At 37.7% G+C, this 15,313-nt stretch overlaps 1 protein-coding gene across 3 annotated transcripts in view; it reads left to right on the forward strand.

The window, feature by feature from the left end:
• The window catches only part of NRG3 (neuregulin 3), a 946,990-nt gene that overhangs the window by 910,694 nt on the left and 20,983 nt on the right, over positions 1-15,313 (forward strand). For all 3 annotated transcript variants that reach the window (XM_005294028.4, XM_065551803.1, XM_065551804.1), the window contains exon 8: positions 7,971-8,141. In XM_005294028.4, the coding sequence (XP_005294085.1) occupies positions 7,971-8,141 (171 nt within the window). The remainder of the gene's footprint in view (positions 1-7,970; positions 8,142-15,313) is intronic.

Consider the following 15,313-nt stretch of genomic DNA (forward strand, 5'->3'; position numbering starts at 1 on the left):
GTACACAACATAGTATACTTCCTGTAGCAGTACTACTGAGCTATCAACTATGTAAAATAAATAAATATGCATAGCACCATCCAGCAAATTATGTAAAAACGTACAATTTTTGCAACTTGTCTTCTGAAAACGGACAGACATCTCAGGCTTACAATTGTGTGAGCTTTTCATGTTTGTTACTTTAGTGCAGTGCTATTTAAATCTTTACCTTTTGTTCCTAATTAACATTCCCTCTCCCTTTAGTGGTGTAGGAAATACTTTTTTTTATATTGTAGGAACATCAGTTAGTTGCAAACAGCAATTGTTAAAGTTTTATTTTGAACTGGTCAAAAATGATAAACAGTTTTTGCAAAAAAATCAAAATAATTTTCATTCTGATGGTTTTAAAATTAGCATTTTTTGTTTATTTGAAATTGTTCTCAGAAGTTTTTAGAGAGAATTTTCAGGGTTGTGTTGTCTTGTCCTGCTTGCTCCTCTCTCTGTTTTTTGTTTTTACTCTTTCCCCACTTTCTTTTTTCTATTTTGTCATGGGGAAAGGGGAAAAAATGAAAACTTTTTCAGGTTCAGGAATAAAAAACATGTTTTCAATAAAAGACCAATTTTCAGCGACCAAAAATTGTCTTCAGAAAGTTTTGACCAGCTCTAGTTTTAATGGTGGCCACTCTATTTGCATTTGAAATTCGTTTTGTTCTGTTATTTTGTTCATAAATTTACTTTTCTTTTTGCAAGTTCCCAAACAAGAGCAAACAAAGGCCTCTCAACTCAGTGGGGCTCCATTTCACGCTTCTGTCTGTGCAGCTCTTCTTGCAGGTTTGGCACCAAAGAGCTTCACAAACCTCTTACAGGCAGTAACTCTGCTCTGTCTTGTAGTATGTACTCTCCTGTTGAGCTGCCGCTGTGGGTCTTACCCATGGAAAGCCAAAGAAACCAAGCAGAGAAGGCAGCCCTCATACCAGAGGGCATAAGTAACTGGTCTTGACTGCATCAGGAGTGTTGGAGCAGAAGATTCATCCTTCTCTAGGGTGACCAGATGTCCCGATTTTATAGGGACAGTCCTGATTTTTGGGTCTTTTTCTTATGTAGACTCCTATTACCCCCACCCCCTGTCCCGATTTTTCACACTTGCTGTCTGGTCACCCTATCCTTCTCTTACCTACCTCACTCAGAGCTACTACTCAGGGCATGGGGACTAGAGAAAGGGGGCTAGAAGGAAAAGAATAAAGGCTGGAAGTGGAGGGAAAAGTTGTTGGGGAAACTAGAGAAAATATGAGGTGGTGCAAAAGTGAGAGAAGCCCAGTAGTATGCAAAGAAAAGTAACAAGAGCACTAGTAGATGCAGGAAATCAAAGTAGATCCCATGGGTCAGAGAGAGAAAATGGGGGGATCAGGAGAAGAGAGAAAGAGACATTGGAGGATAAGGGATGCAGGGGAGGAAAAAATGAAATGGGGGGGGGGGCAAGGAAAAGGATTGAGGGAAAGGGAAACATGGCAATGATACTGTTAAAAGGGGGAATGGGAAATAAGGCTGAGGAGACCGAAGACAATGGCACAGAATATTAATAAGCTGGTAAAAAATAGTCCAAAATGGAAAATGAAGTGAAGAAGAGCAAAGTATTACTGAGAGATGGAAGGAGAGAAACAGGGGGGTAAAGAAATGAGGAAAGTAAACAAGTACACACTTCCCTTTACACACACACATCTAAGAACAAAATGTTGTTTGTGCAGCTACATTTTGTTTGTGATGTGACAAAGAGAGTGAAGAGACTTGGATTCCTGGGATATATGGGGACAAAAGGAGGGACAGTTATGATTTTATATTGGGGGAATCAGAAGAACTACAGCCAGATTGTTTTTCAGTGTGTCTGTACACCTAGTATTTCTACTCAGGAAAAAAAAATGCAGAGGGAAACTTGTCTTGTTCTGTTAAACAGTATCTGAGTTCAATCCAGTTTACAAAGCACTTTAGGATCCATTACACAGGTTATGATTCTTTTCTGCGCAGCTGTAATCAGGTGATCTATTGAAAAAATCAGGATGTTGGAAATTCTAATGTCTTCCTATGGATCTCTGCAGTCAGATTAATTTTGCTGCTTCTGAGCCAGTATACCAGATAAATAGTTTCCAGTTTATGCCTGAATCACATTTGAGATGCTTAACTGCCTATTGCAATAAAGTACCCTTTGATTTTTATCTCAAGTTTTATCACTTAAATTGTGTCCCTCCTGTTAATGCTTTCCATGTTTCAGTAAACAAAGGTACTTCTGAATGTGCTCATCCATAATGAGATGTATAATCAGTTTTGTTTGGTAACAAACTAAAAAAAAAAGAGCAAGATGGTTCCCAGTATTATTGTAAATTCAATGCATTCCATTTTCCACCTTATGCACAAGTTTAACTCTGCTGGGAGCTGTGCATGTGTATTGAGATGGCAATAAGCCACCTGCTGAGTATGGTTTTGTTCTATTCAGTTGTTTAACCTGGAGAAAATTTCCACACAAAACAACTTGCAAAAATGCATTGGTAATTCATCATTAAGGTTAGAGATTGTTGAACTATATCTTCTAAGACAATCATTGATCAGGGCTGTATCTCTTTCTGACTTGTGAATTGTTCATAATCCAGGCATTATTTATATGGATTTGTTTATTAATCATAATTGATTAATAGTTTTTGTTTACTGACATATTAGGTGCATCTTTGAATATTTTATATTTTGCAATCAGTCTTTTTATTGTTCACCTAAGTCCCCTATGCATGTTTTCCCCCCTCTGATTGGATGCTATAACCTTTATAAATAGGAACAGTGCCTGAAGAAATCTGACTATTTTAGGGAGAAGAGCACTTTATAGGAGAAAGATAGCAGGAGATAGAGTCTTAGAAATGTTTCCTGACTTATTTTGGACCAGATGGAATATTCTATCTAGCTACATACATTCAGCCCAGCTACTAAAATAGTTTGATTTCCTCCTGTTTGAGGGAAAGACAAAAGACATAGGTCTGATTTATTATTGGCTCTCTAGCAGATTTTACATTTAAATTTGTCTTGCCAAATTCTCACAAATCATTGTATGAATACGTGAGTGGCCAGGTGAGCAATTTCTGTGCAAATGTGTTTGTGCACATGCACATGTTCTTGTATATTCATAGTTGTCTGTGTTCACACAATAAAAGCTTCTCATGGCTATGTTAGGCGACTTACGACTAGCACTATTGACTAAAAAGAGTTTTGACCTATAATTCAGTACAGTTTAAGCTTTATGGATGTGCAAAATGTATTATATTGGTGGAGGTGTTTTTAGGACTGTTAGCAAGCTGTCACTGAACTGTGTCAGTACCTAAAGAAATCAAGTGATGTACACATAAGTCTGAAACTTCTAGCCTGACCTACAGCAACAATGTGGCAGCTAATGTAAATAATTTTCTGCAAATATTTGATGGAATTTGTTAATGAATTTGTGTTTCCTGTATTCACATTCATTTTTTGTGCATAAAGACTTTATCAGTCAACTTTTACTGGCAAAAATGTACTAGGAAAGATAATTTCACATGCGCATTTGAAAACATTCCCAGAAACAAAATGTTAATTTTTCATATGCAGGTCTTCGTGTGGAAAATCCTGCATTCTCACCCAATCAGAGAAGAGAAAAAATACTAGGTGACTTATGAGATCACTCACTACTAAGTGATACAGCCCGCATTTCAAATATCTGAGATCAATTTGGAGAATAAAATATTCCACAAAGAGTTAAAAATAATAAATAAATTTGTGGACAATGTAATATGATTGTGGATATTCCACAAGCAGTAAAAGTAGAAGAGTTAATTATCCACTATGTATTATTCAGTCAACTGCTCCTTTTCAGACTCCCTCCTCGGAATCCAAGAACAGATTGTTGATTGTTTTGTGGTGTTGTAAGGTGAATACATTTTCACAAAGGAGGAGGCTGAAGTCATAAAACTCATTTCTCAGAGAATATATTTCAAGAGCTAAACCCCAGTCTTTAGAATCAAAAGTATAGTACTTCAACCCACACAACACTCTTTTTAAAAAAAATGTTTCTCTAGAGTTCTAAACAGCTAAGGAAAAATGAATTTAAAGAGGTCATTGAAAACCCCTCACTATCACTACAGGTTATTGATCTTTCCAATTAAAAAGTTAAAAGTGTGGCAGGGTCTGGGATGGAGAACAATATAGGATGTTTGTGAAGAATGGGGACAGAGTATTTGAAGAGAAAACAGGACAGATGACTTTAGGAGGCAACATCTGTTTTATTTCAGGGAGAAAAAGTTGATTTTGAAGGTAGAGCGTATGGCCCAGGGAGTCTGTCCAAGATACTTAGTCCAGGTGGGAACTGCTTAGGAAGGAAGTGTGGCCCTAGCAACAAATAAAGATCACATTTCGTACAAAATGAAGCCCACTTTTAATGCAAGTACTGTGAAAGGAAGAATAAACACATCAGTAGTTGACTGGATTGCAACAGAGACTGGGTTTATGCATGTAATCAAAGGTAACCCTTCTTACAAATATATGCACACACAAAAACTATATTAAAATATAAGAATAGCCATACTGGATCAGACCAATGATCCATCTAGCCCAGTATTCGGTCTTCCAACCCGGGCCAATGCCAGACACTTGTGAGGGAATGAACTGCCCTGTTATCCAGTCCCAGCTTCTGATTGTCAAAGGATTAGGGACACCTGGAACATGGGGTTGCATTTCTGACCATCTTGGCTAATAGCCATTGATGGACCTATTCTTCATGAATTTATGTAATTCTTTTTCAAAACCAGTTATAATTTTGGCCTTCACAATATTCCCTAACAATGAGTTTCCACAGGTTGACTGTGCATTGTGTGACGTAGTACTTCCTTCTGATTGTTTTAAACCTGTTGCCTATTAATTTCATTGGGTGTCCCCTGATTCTTGCTGTGATTCCTCCCCCCAGGGTGCAACCTGGAACTGGGGTACCACTGAGCCCTCTGTCTCAGAAGACTGGGATCCCTGTTACACTGTTTTGCATTGACAAGCTGCAGATCTCTCCCAGTCCTGCACTCACACAAACCTTTACACAGGCAGGGACACACCCAGCTGCAGTCACATGAAGGCTCCTCCACAGCCTAGGACCCCAGAGCCATACTGTCTCGCTGTGGTCAAAAGCCTGACCAATATAAGTTTATTACCGAGTCCACCCATCCCCCCCCACATGTATTAACTACAGAAAGATAGTTTTTAAGTGATTATAAGTAGTGAGCCTGCAGATCAAAGCAGATTACCTAAGAAATAAACAAAAACACAATCTAAGCTTTATAAACTAGATAGTATTTGAATCAAGCAGTGCCTCAGCCTGTTAGCTAGTATAAGCAGGTTATCGCTTTTGCATATACAGGCAGGAATTCTTCTGTCTCGCCTGGTACCCTCGTTCCCCCAGTTCAGTTTTTGTCCCTCAGGTGTTGTGTTGTAAGGGGAGTAAGGCCAATTGATGCTATCACTTCCCCTTTTATATCTTCTTCCTGTTTGCTGGAAAAATGTTTTGCTGTGACATGAGTCAATCAGTCTCCATTGGGTACATGCTATCTCTGAGAGGTTTCCATTGTACACAGTTTCGGGGGTAATCCTTGTGAGTGTTTTGTATTTTCCTCAATGAGCCATCATCGTTGTTTGGTCTTTTTATTATTGTACTTGAAAGGCTGCTTGTGGGTGTTCCCAATCTCACATGTTTCAGTGGCACATACATAGCAAAACTTCATAACTTCCTATACGATGATAGTACATACAAATTAACAGATTAAGACTTTTAAAATGACATCTCACAAGGCATACTTTGTACAAGATGCATCATAATTATATTATACATATCATAATCATATCACTATAGTGACTATGGGATGCAGAGTGTCACATTTGTGTTATGGGAAGGGAATGAATCACACTTTCTTATGCACTTTCTCCACATCATATCCACTTTCATAGGCACTTTCTTCATCTCTTTCCTATTCCCCTTTAGTCTCTTTTCCAAGATGAACAGTCCCAGTTTTTTTAATCTCTCCTCCTATGGAAGCTGTTCCATACCCCTAATCATTTTTGTTGCCCTTCTCTGTACCTTTTCCAATTCTAATATACTTTTTTTGAGATGGGGTGACTGCTTGCGGTATTTAAGGTGTGGGCATACCGTGGATTTATATAGTGGCATCATGCTATTTTCTGACTTATTTTTTCCCCTTTCCTAATGGTTCCCAATATTCTATTAGATTTTTTGACTGCTATTGCATATTGAGCAGCTGTTTTCAGGGAACTATCCACAATGACTTCAAGATCTCTTTCTTGAGTCATGACAGCTGGTTTAGACTCCATCATTGTGCATGTATAGTAAGTATTATGTTTTCCAACATGCATTGCTTTGCATTTATCAGCATTGAATTTCCTCTGTCATTTTCTTGTCCAGTCACCAAGTTTTGTGAGATTCCTTTGTAACTTTTTGCAGACATCTTTGGACTGCCTAATTATACTTTTATACTTGACTAGCCAGAGTTTATGCTCCTTTCTATTTTTCCAGGAGAATTTTCCATTTCTTAAAGGATGTTTTTTTATCTCTAACTGCCTCTTTTACTCATCTGTTTAGCCATGGTGGCATTTTTGGTCTTCTTGCTGCTGCTGCTGCTGTTTCTCTTTCTTTCTTTCTTTCTTTCTTTCTTGTAAATATTTAGTTATGATTTAAAAAAAATCATGCAGCTTTCAAACACTTCACTCTTGTGCATTTTAATTTCTATTTAATTACCTTTCTCATGTTTGTGTAGTTCGCCTTTTTGAAGTTAAATGCTACTGTGGTGGGTTTCTTTGGTATTTCACCCCCTACAAGGATGTTAATTTTAATTACTTTATTGTTGCTCATGGGTTCCAGGACTAGCATTTGTTAATGCTAGAAATTTTATCTCTGTGTCCCATCCTGAGGTGACATATACGAAGTCAATATGGTGATAGTTGAAATCCCCCATTATTATTGGGTTTTCTGTAGCCTCTCTCATCTCCTTGAGCCTTTCACAATCACCATCACCATCCTGGTCAGGTGGTTGGTAGTACATTTCTATTGCTATACTCTTATTATTCAAGCATGGAATTTCTATCAATAGAGATTCTATGGTACTGTTTGATTCATTTAAGATTTTTACTATATTTGACTCTATGCTTTATCATTAAGATTATGCCACAGACTAATAGATAATAAAGGAAATGCACAGATGACATACTGCAAAAGAAGAATAGCTGTAAAACAAACAATTCAGCAATGCTATGCACCTTTGTAACCAGTTAATGATAGAAATAGGTTATGATTTTGGCTTAGTCATCTGTTTCCTTACTTTTGCATTAGCAGCAACTGAATTCAACTGTAACGTAAAATAATGTTATGTGGATTCCAGATCCCTTATGATTCCTGCAGTAAATGGAAATAATTCCTAGCTCCCTTAAAATATAAATAGAATTTTCAAAAGGTGGCACTTTTCTGAAATAGGTAAAACATATTTTAAAATTACTCTAATTTTGTGCAACCTTACCACAATAAAAAAAAAGTACAACTTATTGTTACAAAAAATGTACAGTGCAGGTTGATAAAGCAGTGTTAGTAGATATGCCTAAAACTTAAGGTCCAGATCAACAGCTGAGGATCTGACCCTAAGTACCAGGATGATGGTGATGGAACAGGACAGCTGACCAAATACAAGAGAATTTCCAATGTACCAATCATTTATTTCTATTCTTCCAGGAGAGACTGAAATTTAAATATGGAATAAAAAGCCAAGTAAGAATTACAGCATTATATTTCCATGGAGAACGACTGCTGACATCACAAACTACCGCAGCAAATTTATAATACTGCAGTCCATGTATTATTAATTCTGTAATCTTTACTCTATACATTTGTATGTTGGGGGCTCTGGTACTTTTTACTGTACTCTTGTTCTTGTCCCCAGAACTCTCTCTTCATGCTGCAGCCCAGGACAAAGAAGTGGAATGCTACACAAGAATGCCTTTCGGAAGACTCCACCCTTACCTCGGGGTAGGTTCAATGGAATTACAGGACCAGCATATCAACAACTAGAAGAGTCAAGGATCACAGATCAGGACACAATACCTTGTCAAGGGTATGTAATAAAAACAACTGAAGCAAACAAGTGCATTATCAGCAGCAAAATAAAATAAATAAAAATCCCTTATCTAGAAAATCTGCTTTGCTATTACAGTACTTGGTAGTTTTGAGACAATTATGCATCCAATGTATAATGTTAAAAGCAGAAATATATTTTCAATGTATTGGCCTTTGAAGATATTATATTTTTATTTGGATGGCTGCTTTTTATTTTAAACCCTTCAAAGTCTGAAGAAGAAATGATCAGCACAGACTGTAAGTGATTGCCTGCTTGTCATCTTTCACAGATATTGTTTTTTGCATTTACTCATATCATGATCTGTAATTCTAGTGAGTTGTTCACAGCATTGTCTTCACCACCAGTACTGGACAAATATGGGAAAACAAATAGTGCAAAGCTCATATTTTGTTTACAATTACAAAATATGGTTCCTTAAATACATTTGGGGTAGACGTAAGATGACCTTGTCAGTTGCCTTACCCCTTTAAAATGCACAAAAAAAGTTGTGGAGTTATTTTTCTTTTTCAATTCATCTTCAGTAAAAGATACAGCAATTGAATGCAAGTGCCACTTACTCTTAAGGCTTGACTTTCAGAAGGGCAGCTTCCTTTGAAGTCAGTTGGCGTTGCAGCTGCTGAGCACCTCTGAAAGCCAATCCCATAATATTTAAATATTCTAGAGTTTTCCAAAAGAACCTCCAGATCTTATACAAATATAATTCTTGTTGAATGAGGAGGAAATGTCTGCAATGTAATCGGTCTGGCACTTATTTCACATAAACACTGAAATCAATGGAATTACACTGATATAAAATGGGTGTAAGTTAGAATAGAATCAGCCTCCAATAATTACAAACTAACTGTGTGCAACATCCGAAATGAATAAAATAAACTGAAGAGACAAGATGGGCTTGTGTATGTGTTTATAGTTTTGAAGGTCAGAAGCAACCATTGTGCCCTTCTGCTTTGACCTCCTGGATAACACAGGCCATGGGTGTTTATTGGAATATATATATATATATATATATATATATATATGTTTTTTACCCAGTGCTTTTCACCCCCAAAAGATTCCTGAGCACTTGACAGACTGCATTATGTATATGTAACACTATGGACTTACCTTTGGGTTGGAGGCTACCATCTTAGTTGCATAAGGTATACTGCATAGCAGGAGGGGAAGATGATATTTTAAACATGGACACTTGGGCAAGCCACAGCTCTAATAAAAACCTGTATAAAATCTTTAATATCCTGGCAGTTCAGAGAGAAACCTATTCTGAGCCACATTCAGGTAATTGTATCACTAGGGGCTATTGAGAACAGTCAAACAGATTTATTTTAATTGTCTTTTGGGTTTTATTATTTTAATTTATTTTTTACCTAAGTCATTACAATAATCCCTTTAAATTACTTAAGGGATTCATTGGCTAACAAATACAATATCCATTGTAAGGCAGTTTTATTACTTCTTTAAGGTATGGCATATTAAAGGAGAATCAGTTGCCATAATTTATCAGGGCTTTCAAAGAGGGTTCGACAATGTTCCTCACTAGAGTCTGCCAAAGAAATTAAGTTGTCATGGGGCAAAGTATTGTCATGGTTCAAAAAAAAAGGGGGTAAGACAGGAAGCAAAGTGTAGGAATAAATAGTCAATTTTCATCATGACAGAAGTTTAACAGCAGGGTGCATCGAGGTTCCATACCAGTGATGTTTCAATATATTTATTAGAGTTCCATAAAGGGGAATGAGTAGTGAGGTAACAAAAGTTACAGATGACACAAATGTATTTAGGTTAGTCAAGTTTAGAGATGACTGAGGGACTTCAAGGAATTAGCCAAGCTAGGTGAATCGCCAACACAATGGCAGATAAAGTACAGTGATGATAAATGCAAAATAATAAAATTTGGAGGGATAAAATCTTGCAGGGTTCTAAATGAACTGTGTCCACATAGGAAAGGGACCACTGTGGACAGCTCAATATGTTACTTGCTAGTCAAAAAAGCAAACATGAAAAATGTTAGGATGCATAAGGAACAGTGTGGAGAATAATACAGAAATTATTATAAAGATAATATATAAATCAATGTTTGGGCCTCTTCTGGAATGTGCTACACAGTACTGGTCAACCCATCTCAAAATAATATTTCAGAATTAGAGTGGTTCAAAAGGCAGATGATGAAATTGATTAGGGGTATAGAAAATCTCTCAAATGAAGAGACACTGAAAAGACTGTGCTTGTCTGCCTTAGGAAGGAGACAAACAAATGGGGGCACAATAGAAGTATGTAAAATAATGATAGTTTAGAGAAGGTAGGTTGGAACATTCTACTCTATCTGTCTCATTACTCAAGAATGAGGGGACATTCAGTGAAATTAAAAAGTGTCAACTTCAAAAATTATAAAAGAGATATTTTTGCAAACAATGCATAATTAGACTATAGAACTCATTGCCATAAGGTATTTCTGAGGCCAAGAACTTAGGAAGATTCAGAAAAGGGATGGATAGTTAGATGGATAACACAGATATAATAGTTAATGCTAACAACTTTGGAAGGATGTAAAATCACATGGTCCAGGATGTAAATCAAACTCTGATTATGAGGATCAGATTCCTAGGGGCAGATTATCACACATCTGTCTACTACACCTTCTCTGAAGCAGTTGGTGCTGACCATTGCAGAGACATGATACTGAACTAGATGGAACTCAGGTCTGATCTAATTTGGCAATTCCTATGTTTCTATAAAAAAATGGAGATATGTGGGTAACATTAGCAGGTTTTTATTATGTACTTTGATACTTTATTGTTTTCCATTGCCTACTGTTGGGTACTGCATGTGAGTTTGAGAAAGTCTATGGGGAGCATTAATTTACCTCAATATCCTTTGGTTCAGGCCATGTACCAATAGTGTCTTTCTTCTAGTTGTTGTTTGGTGACAATTGTCAGTAAGTAACAACGCACCCCAAAATAGCAAAACATGAACAGCCTCTCAATGTGCCTGTAGTAGCTCTAGCGGTTAAGTGCATGCACACGCTAGAATGCTAGGACAAAGCTTCCCCAATAAGCATGACTGGACCCATGGACATGGTCACGGAGATAGTCTTATCCAAACAATAGCCACAATTTGCACTGGAAAAGACAGCAGGATGAAATCTTTTTATAGACAGACAATTCTGAAATCCCATGGTGCAAGTTTCAGAAGATTCAGTTACTGAAGGTCTGAACAACAAAGTCCCAGACCTAAGGTTTCTCTTTCCTTGAGGTGATTTAATCCCAACTACATGAACATAAATGCCACTGTCAGAGCAAATCCCTGGGGCAGTCACAAAAAGCACAGATTGACAGAGGGAGGTTGTTTGGATATCCCGCAGGGGGTAAGCAGTGACTCTGAAGCATGAACACACTGGTCAGCTTAGCAGGTAGAACAGAAAGTTGTATCCCCCCTTCACTGGGATAAATAGTTTCTTGCTGAAGTAAATACAGACACACAAGTTCAAAGTTAAGGCTCTCCTATTGACAGAGATTCAGATACCTACTCAACACACAGTCAAATTTCAAATAGTGCTGGGGTTCTCAAGATATGGTGGCCTTAAAAGGACACTTTAAGTACAGGATGTTTATTGCATGATGAGACCAAAGCCTCCCAAACACTCAGAAAAGACGCTTTTCTGTTGCGCTGCACTGCAGCATCTTTGAAAAGCAACACAATGCTAAATCAGAAACTGCTGTTAGAGCAGGGCAAAGGCAAAAAGGGGCAGCGGGTCACACAATGCACAGTCTCCACCTCAACTAAATAGATTTCTGATATGGGTTAGTAGCAGTTTGAATCTCATTATAAATGTATTTAAATAAGCTCTCTGAGCATTCAAATTTTGTTACAAATTAATGAAAATCCATCACTAGATTTTGGAAGATCCAGCCCTCATATTAGTAGGGCTGTATTAGTAGGAGCATTGCCAGCTGATCGAGGGAAGTGATTATTTCCCTCTATTCAGCACTGGTAAAGCCACACCTGGAGTATTGCGTCCAGTTTTGGTCCCCCCACTACAGAAGGGATGTGGACAAATTGGAGAGAGTCCAGGGGAGGACAAAGAAAATGTTTAGGGGTCTGGGGCACATGACTTACGAGGAGAGGCTGAGGGAACTGGGGTTATTTAGTCTGCAGAAGAGAAGAGTAAGGGGGGATTTGATAGCAGCCTTCAACTACCTGAAGGGAGGTTCCAAAGAGGATGGAGCTCGGCTGTTGTCAGTGGTGGCAGATGACAGAACAAGGAGCAATGGTCTCAAGTTGCAGTGGGGGAAGTCTAGGTTGGATATTAGGAAACACTGTTTCACTAGGAAGGTGGTGAAGCACTGGAATGGGTTACCTAGGGAGGTGGTGGAATCTCCATCCTTAGAGAGTTTTAAGGCCCGGCTTGACAAAGCCCTGGCTCGGATGATTTAGTTGGTGTTGGTCTTGCTGTGAGCAGGGGATTGGACCTCCTGAGGTCTCTTCCAACCTTAAGATTCTATGATTCTATGAGACAAATTCAAATCCTTAGCAGGGCAAGAGTAACTAGGAGACCCAAAAAAAAAATGCACTAGTAGAAGTAATCATCTTAGAAGGTTGTACCATTTTAAAAGGTTACAGTACATGAATTACTCTGCCTTCCACCAGGTAAACAACTTTAGAGCTACCCAGCTGTATTAATTACTTTATTTTCTCCATGCAATGCCTCAAACTTCCAACTCTGATACCCGTGAATTCATGTCACCTCTATGTCTGGGCATCCTCAGGCAACAAAAGGATTTATTTTTCTGAGCACTATCAACCAGAAAGAAATAAGGAAATCCACAATCACACAGATGTACATATGAACAACTGAAATGCCAGTAAAGTAGCATTTAATGACCATTCTCATAAGGACAAATTCAAAAGTTGTAACTAAGTACAAATGCTTGATGGACTCCAAAGGGTGATCAATTTTCTGGTTTGAGGCAGTACAAATAATAAATAGTACCAATGACAGTCTGTCTTTTGTTGCCCAACATAACAAGAATACATCCTTATGTCCTTTGAAGTGTAGTGTTGAGAAGAATTGTCAATGCACTATGATAAAAAATAATCTAGCAATGCATTAAAAAAGTCTTAATTTCAAACATTTTCATTTCAAGGCAGGTCTCCCTTCAACCTTGTAATCCCAAAGATAATTCCTTTATTACTCCTGTTCCTGTGCCCAAAATGTAGGGTACAGTCGAGTCTTAATGCACCAAAACACATAAAACTGTAGGTCCCCCTTTGAAGCCTACCAGTTTCTTAACCCGCTTCTGTTAATAGGTGAATTTCCTGTGACATTTTATGAATTCCTACCACATTCTCACTATTCAGTACAAATGTAGGGCCAGATTCTGATCTCCCTTACATGGTTGTAAATCTGGAGTAACTCAGTGGGAAAAAAAACAAAAAACAGATTTGCTCCATTCTAAATGTGATCAAAATTTAGCCCCTAGTAATTTCACCTTCCTTCTTTGGTCACTGTTCTCAAAACCTCCCGTTCTATTGTCTAAAGTGTGTGCAAACATTTTGAATCCCTCCATATGATGTCGCTAGCTTTTACTTTATGTTCTTTGCGTGCGTGTCTTTGGCAAAATCCTCTGTGATCTGGTGACAATTCCTAAATTGTAGATGGCTCTTCAGCAGTGCTGTGTGTTAGTCTTTTTGCTTTATCCATCTGAGCAGTCTGATTAACAGAACCTCTTCTCTGAATTCTCTCTTATACATTCAGCCCTAAAAAGACAACATTCCTTCCATTGATGTCTCAGTATATCTGTTTTATTAACTGGTTCTGTTAGTTTATGGTGGTGGTTTTTGGTTGATATTATATTTTATTGGACTTGATCTCTTTTTTTAAAGTAAGTACCCACTGGAGTTCTAATTTGAAAAGGGTTCAGAAAGGAGCCACAAAAATGATTTGAGGTCTGGAAGTGAGAAACTTAAGCTCAATCTACTTAATTTATCAAAGAGAAGATTAAGACATGACTTCATCAATGTCTATAAGTGGCTACATGTTGTGAAGATTTCTGACAGTGTGTTAGTGGGGAAGGCTTTAATGTAGCAGACAAAGGCATGACAACACCCAATGGCAGAAAACTAAAGCTAGTAGAAAAATCTCAAAGTGGAAATGAGGTGCAAAATTTTAATGATGAGGGTAAATTAACCATTGGAATACAGTTGGTCAAAAATGTAATTTCTGTCCTTTGTGAATTTCTGAGATGTAGACATTTCTTTTTGTCCCAAATTAGATCAAAAAGTAAAATTCATAGAATTTTTCACAACATGAAATATTCTGCAATATTTCATTCAGTCAAAACACTTCATTCAGAAAAGTCAAAACACTTTGTTTCAACTGTTTTGACATTATAGAAACAAAATGTTGTGATAATTTTTCACTGAAAATGTGGATGGAATCAATGTGTTGTTGCTAAACCTTTTGATTTTGTCAAATAATTTTTTGTCAGAAAATGCTGATTTGACAAAACCAAAGAATTTTGCAAGAAATTTATTGATCAACTCTCTGTTAGAGCAACTTACCTAGGGATGTGATGAATTCTCTGTCATTTGGCAACTTTTAATCAAGATTGGATGTCTTTCTAAAAGTTATGCTGTTGTCTAGTTCATCCAGAAGTTAGTGGCCTTGACTCAAAAATTAGCGGGTGAACTTCTATAGACTGTTTTATGTGTGACATCAGACTGGAAAGATTATCACATAGGGCTGCTCTGGCCTTAAAATCTTTGAGTCAGTGGACAACTCCTTGGGTATCTTACAGGCCACAGAGCTCAGGGGGCCACTTGCACCAGGTCCTGACCACTTTTTGTCTGAGTAGCACGGGGTTTTCATAGATTCATAGATTCTAGGACTGGAAGGGACCTCGAGAGGTCATCGAGTCCAGTCCCCTGCTTGCATGGCAGGACCAAATACTGTCTAGACCATCCCTGATAGACCTTTATCTAACCTACTCTTAAATATCTCCAGAGATGGAGATTCCACAACCTCCCTAGGCAATTTATTCCAGTGTTTAACCACCCTGACAGTTAGGAACTTTTTCCTAATGTCCAACCTAGACCTCCCTTGCTGCAGTTTAAGCCCATTGCTTCTTGTTCTATCCTTAGAGGCTAAGGTGAAC

Source organism: Chrysemys picta, chromosome 7 (genome assembly GCF_011386835.1).
Source record: "Chrysemys picta bellii isolate R12L10 chromosome 7, ASM1138683v2, whole genome shotgun sequence".
NCBI classification, from domain to species: domain Eukaryota; kingdom Metazoa; phylum Chordata; order Testudines; family Emydidae; genus Chrysemys; species Chrysemys picta.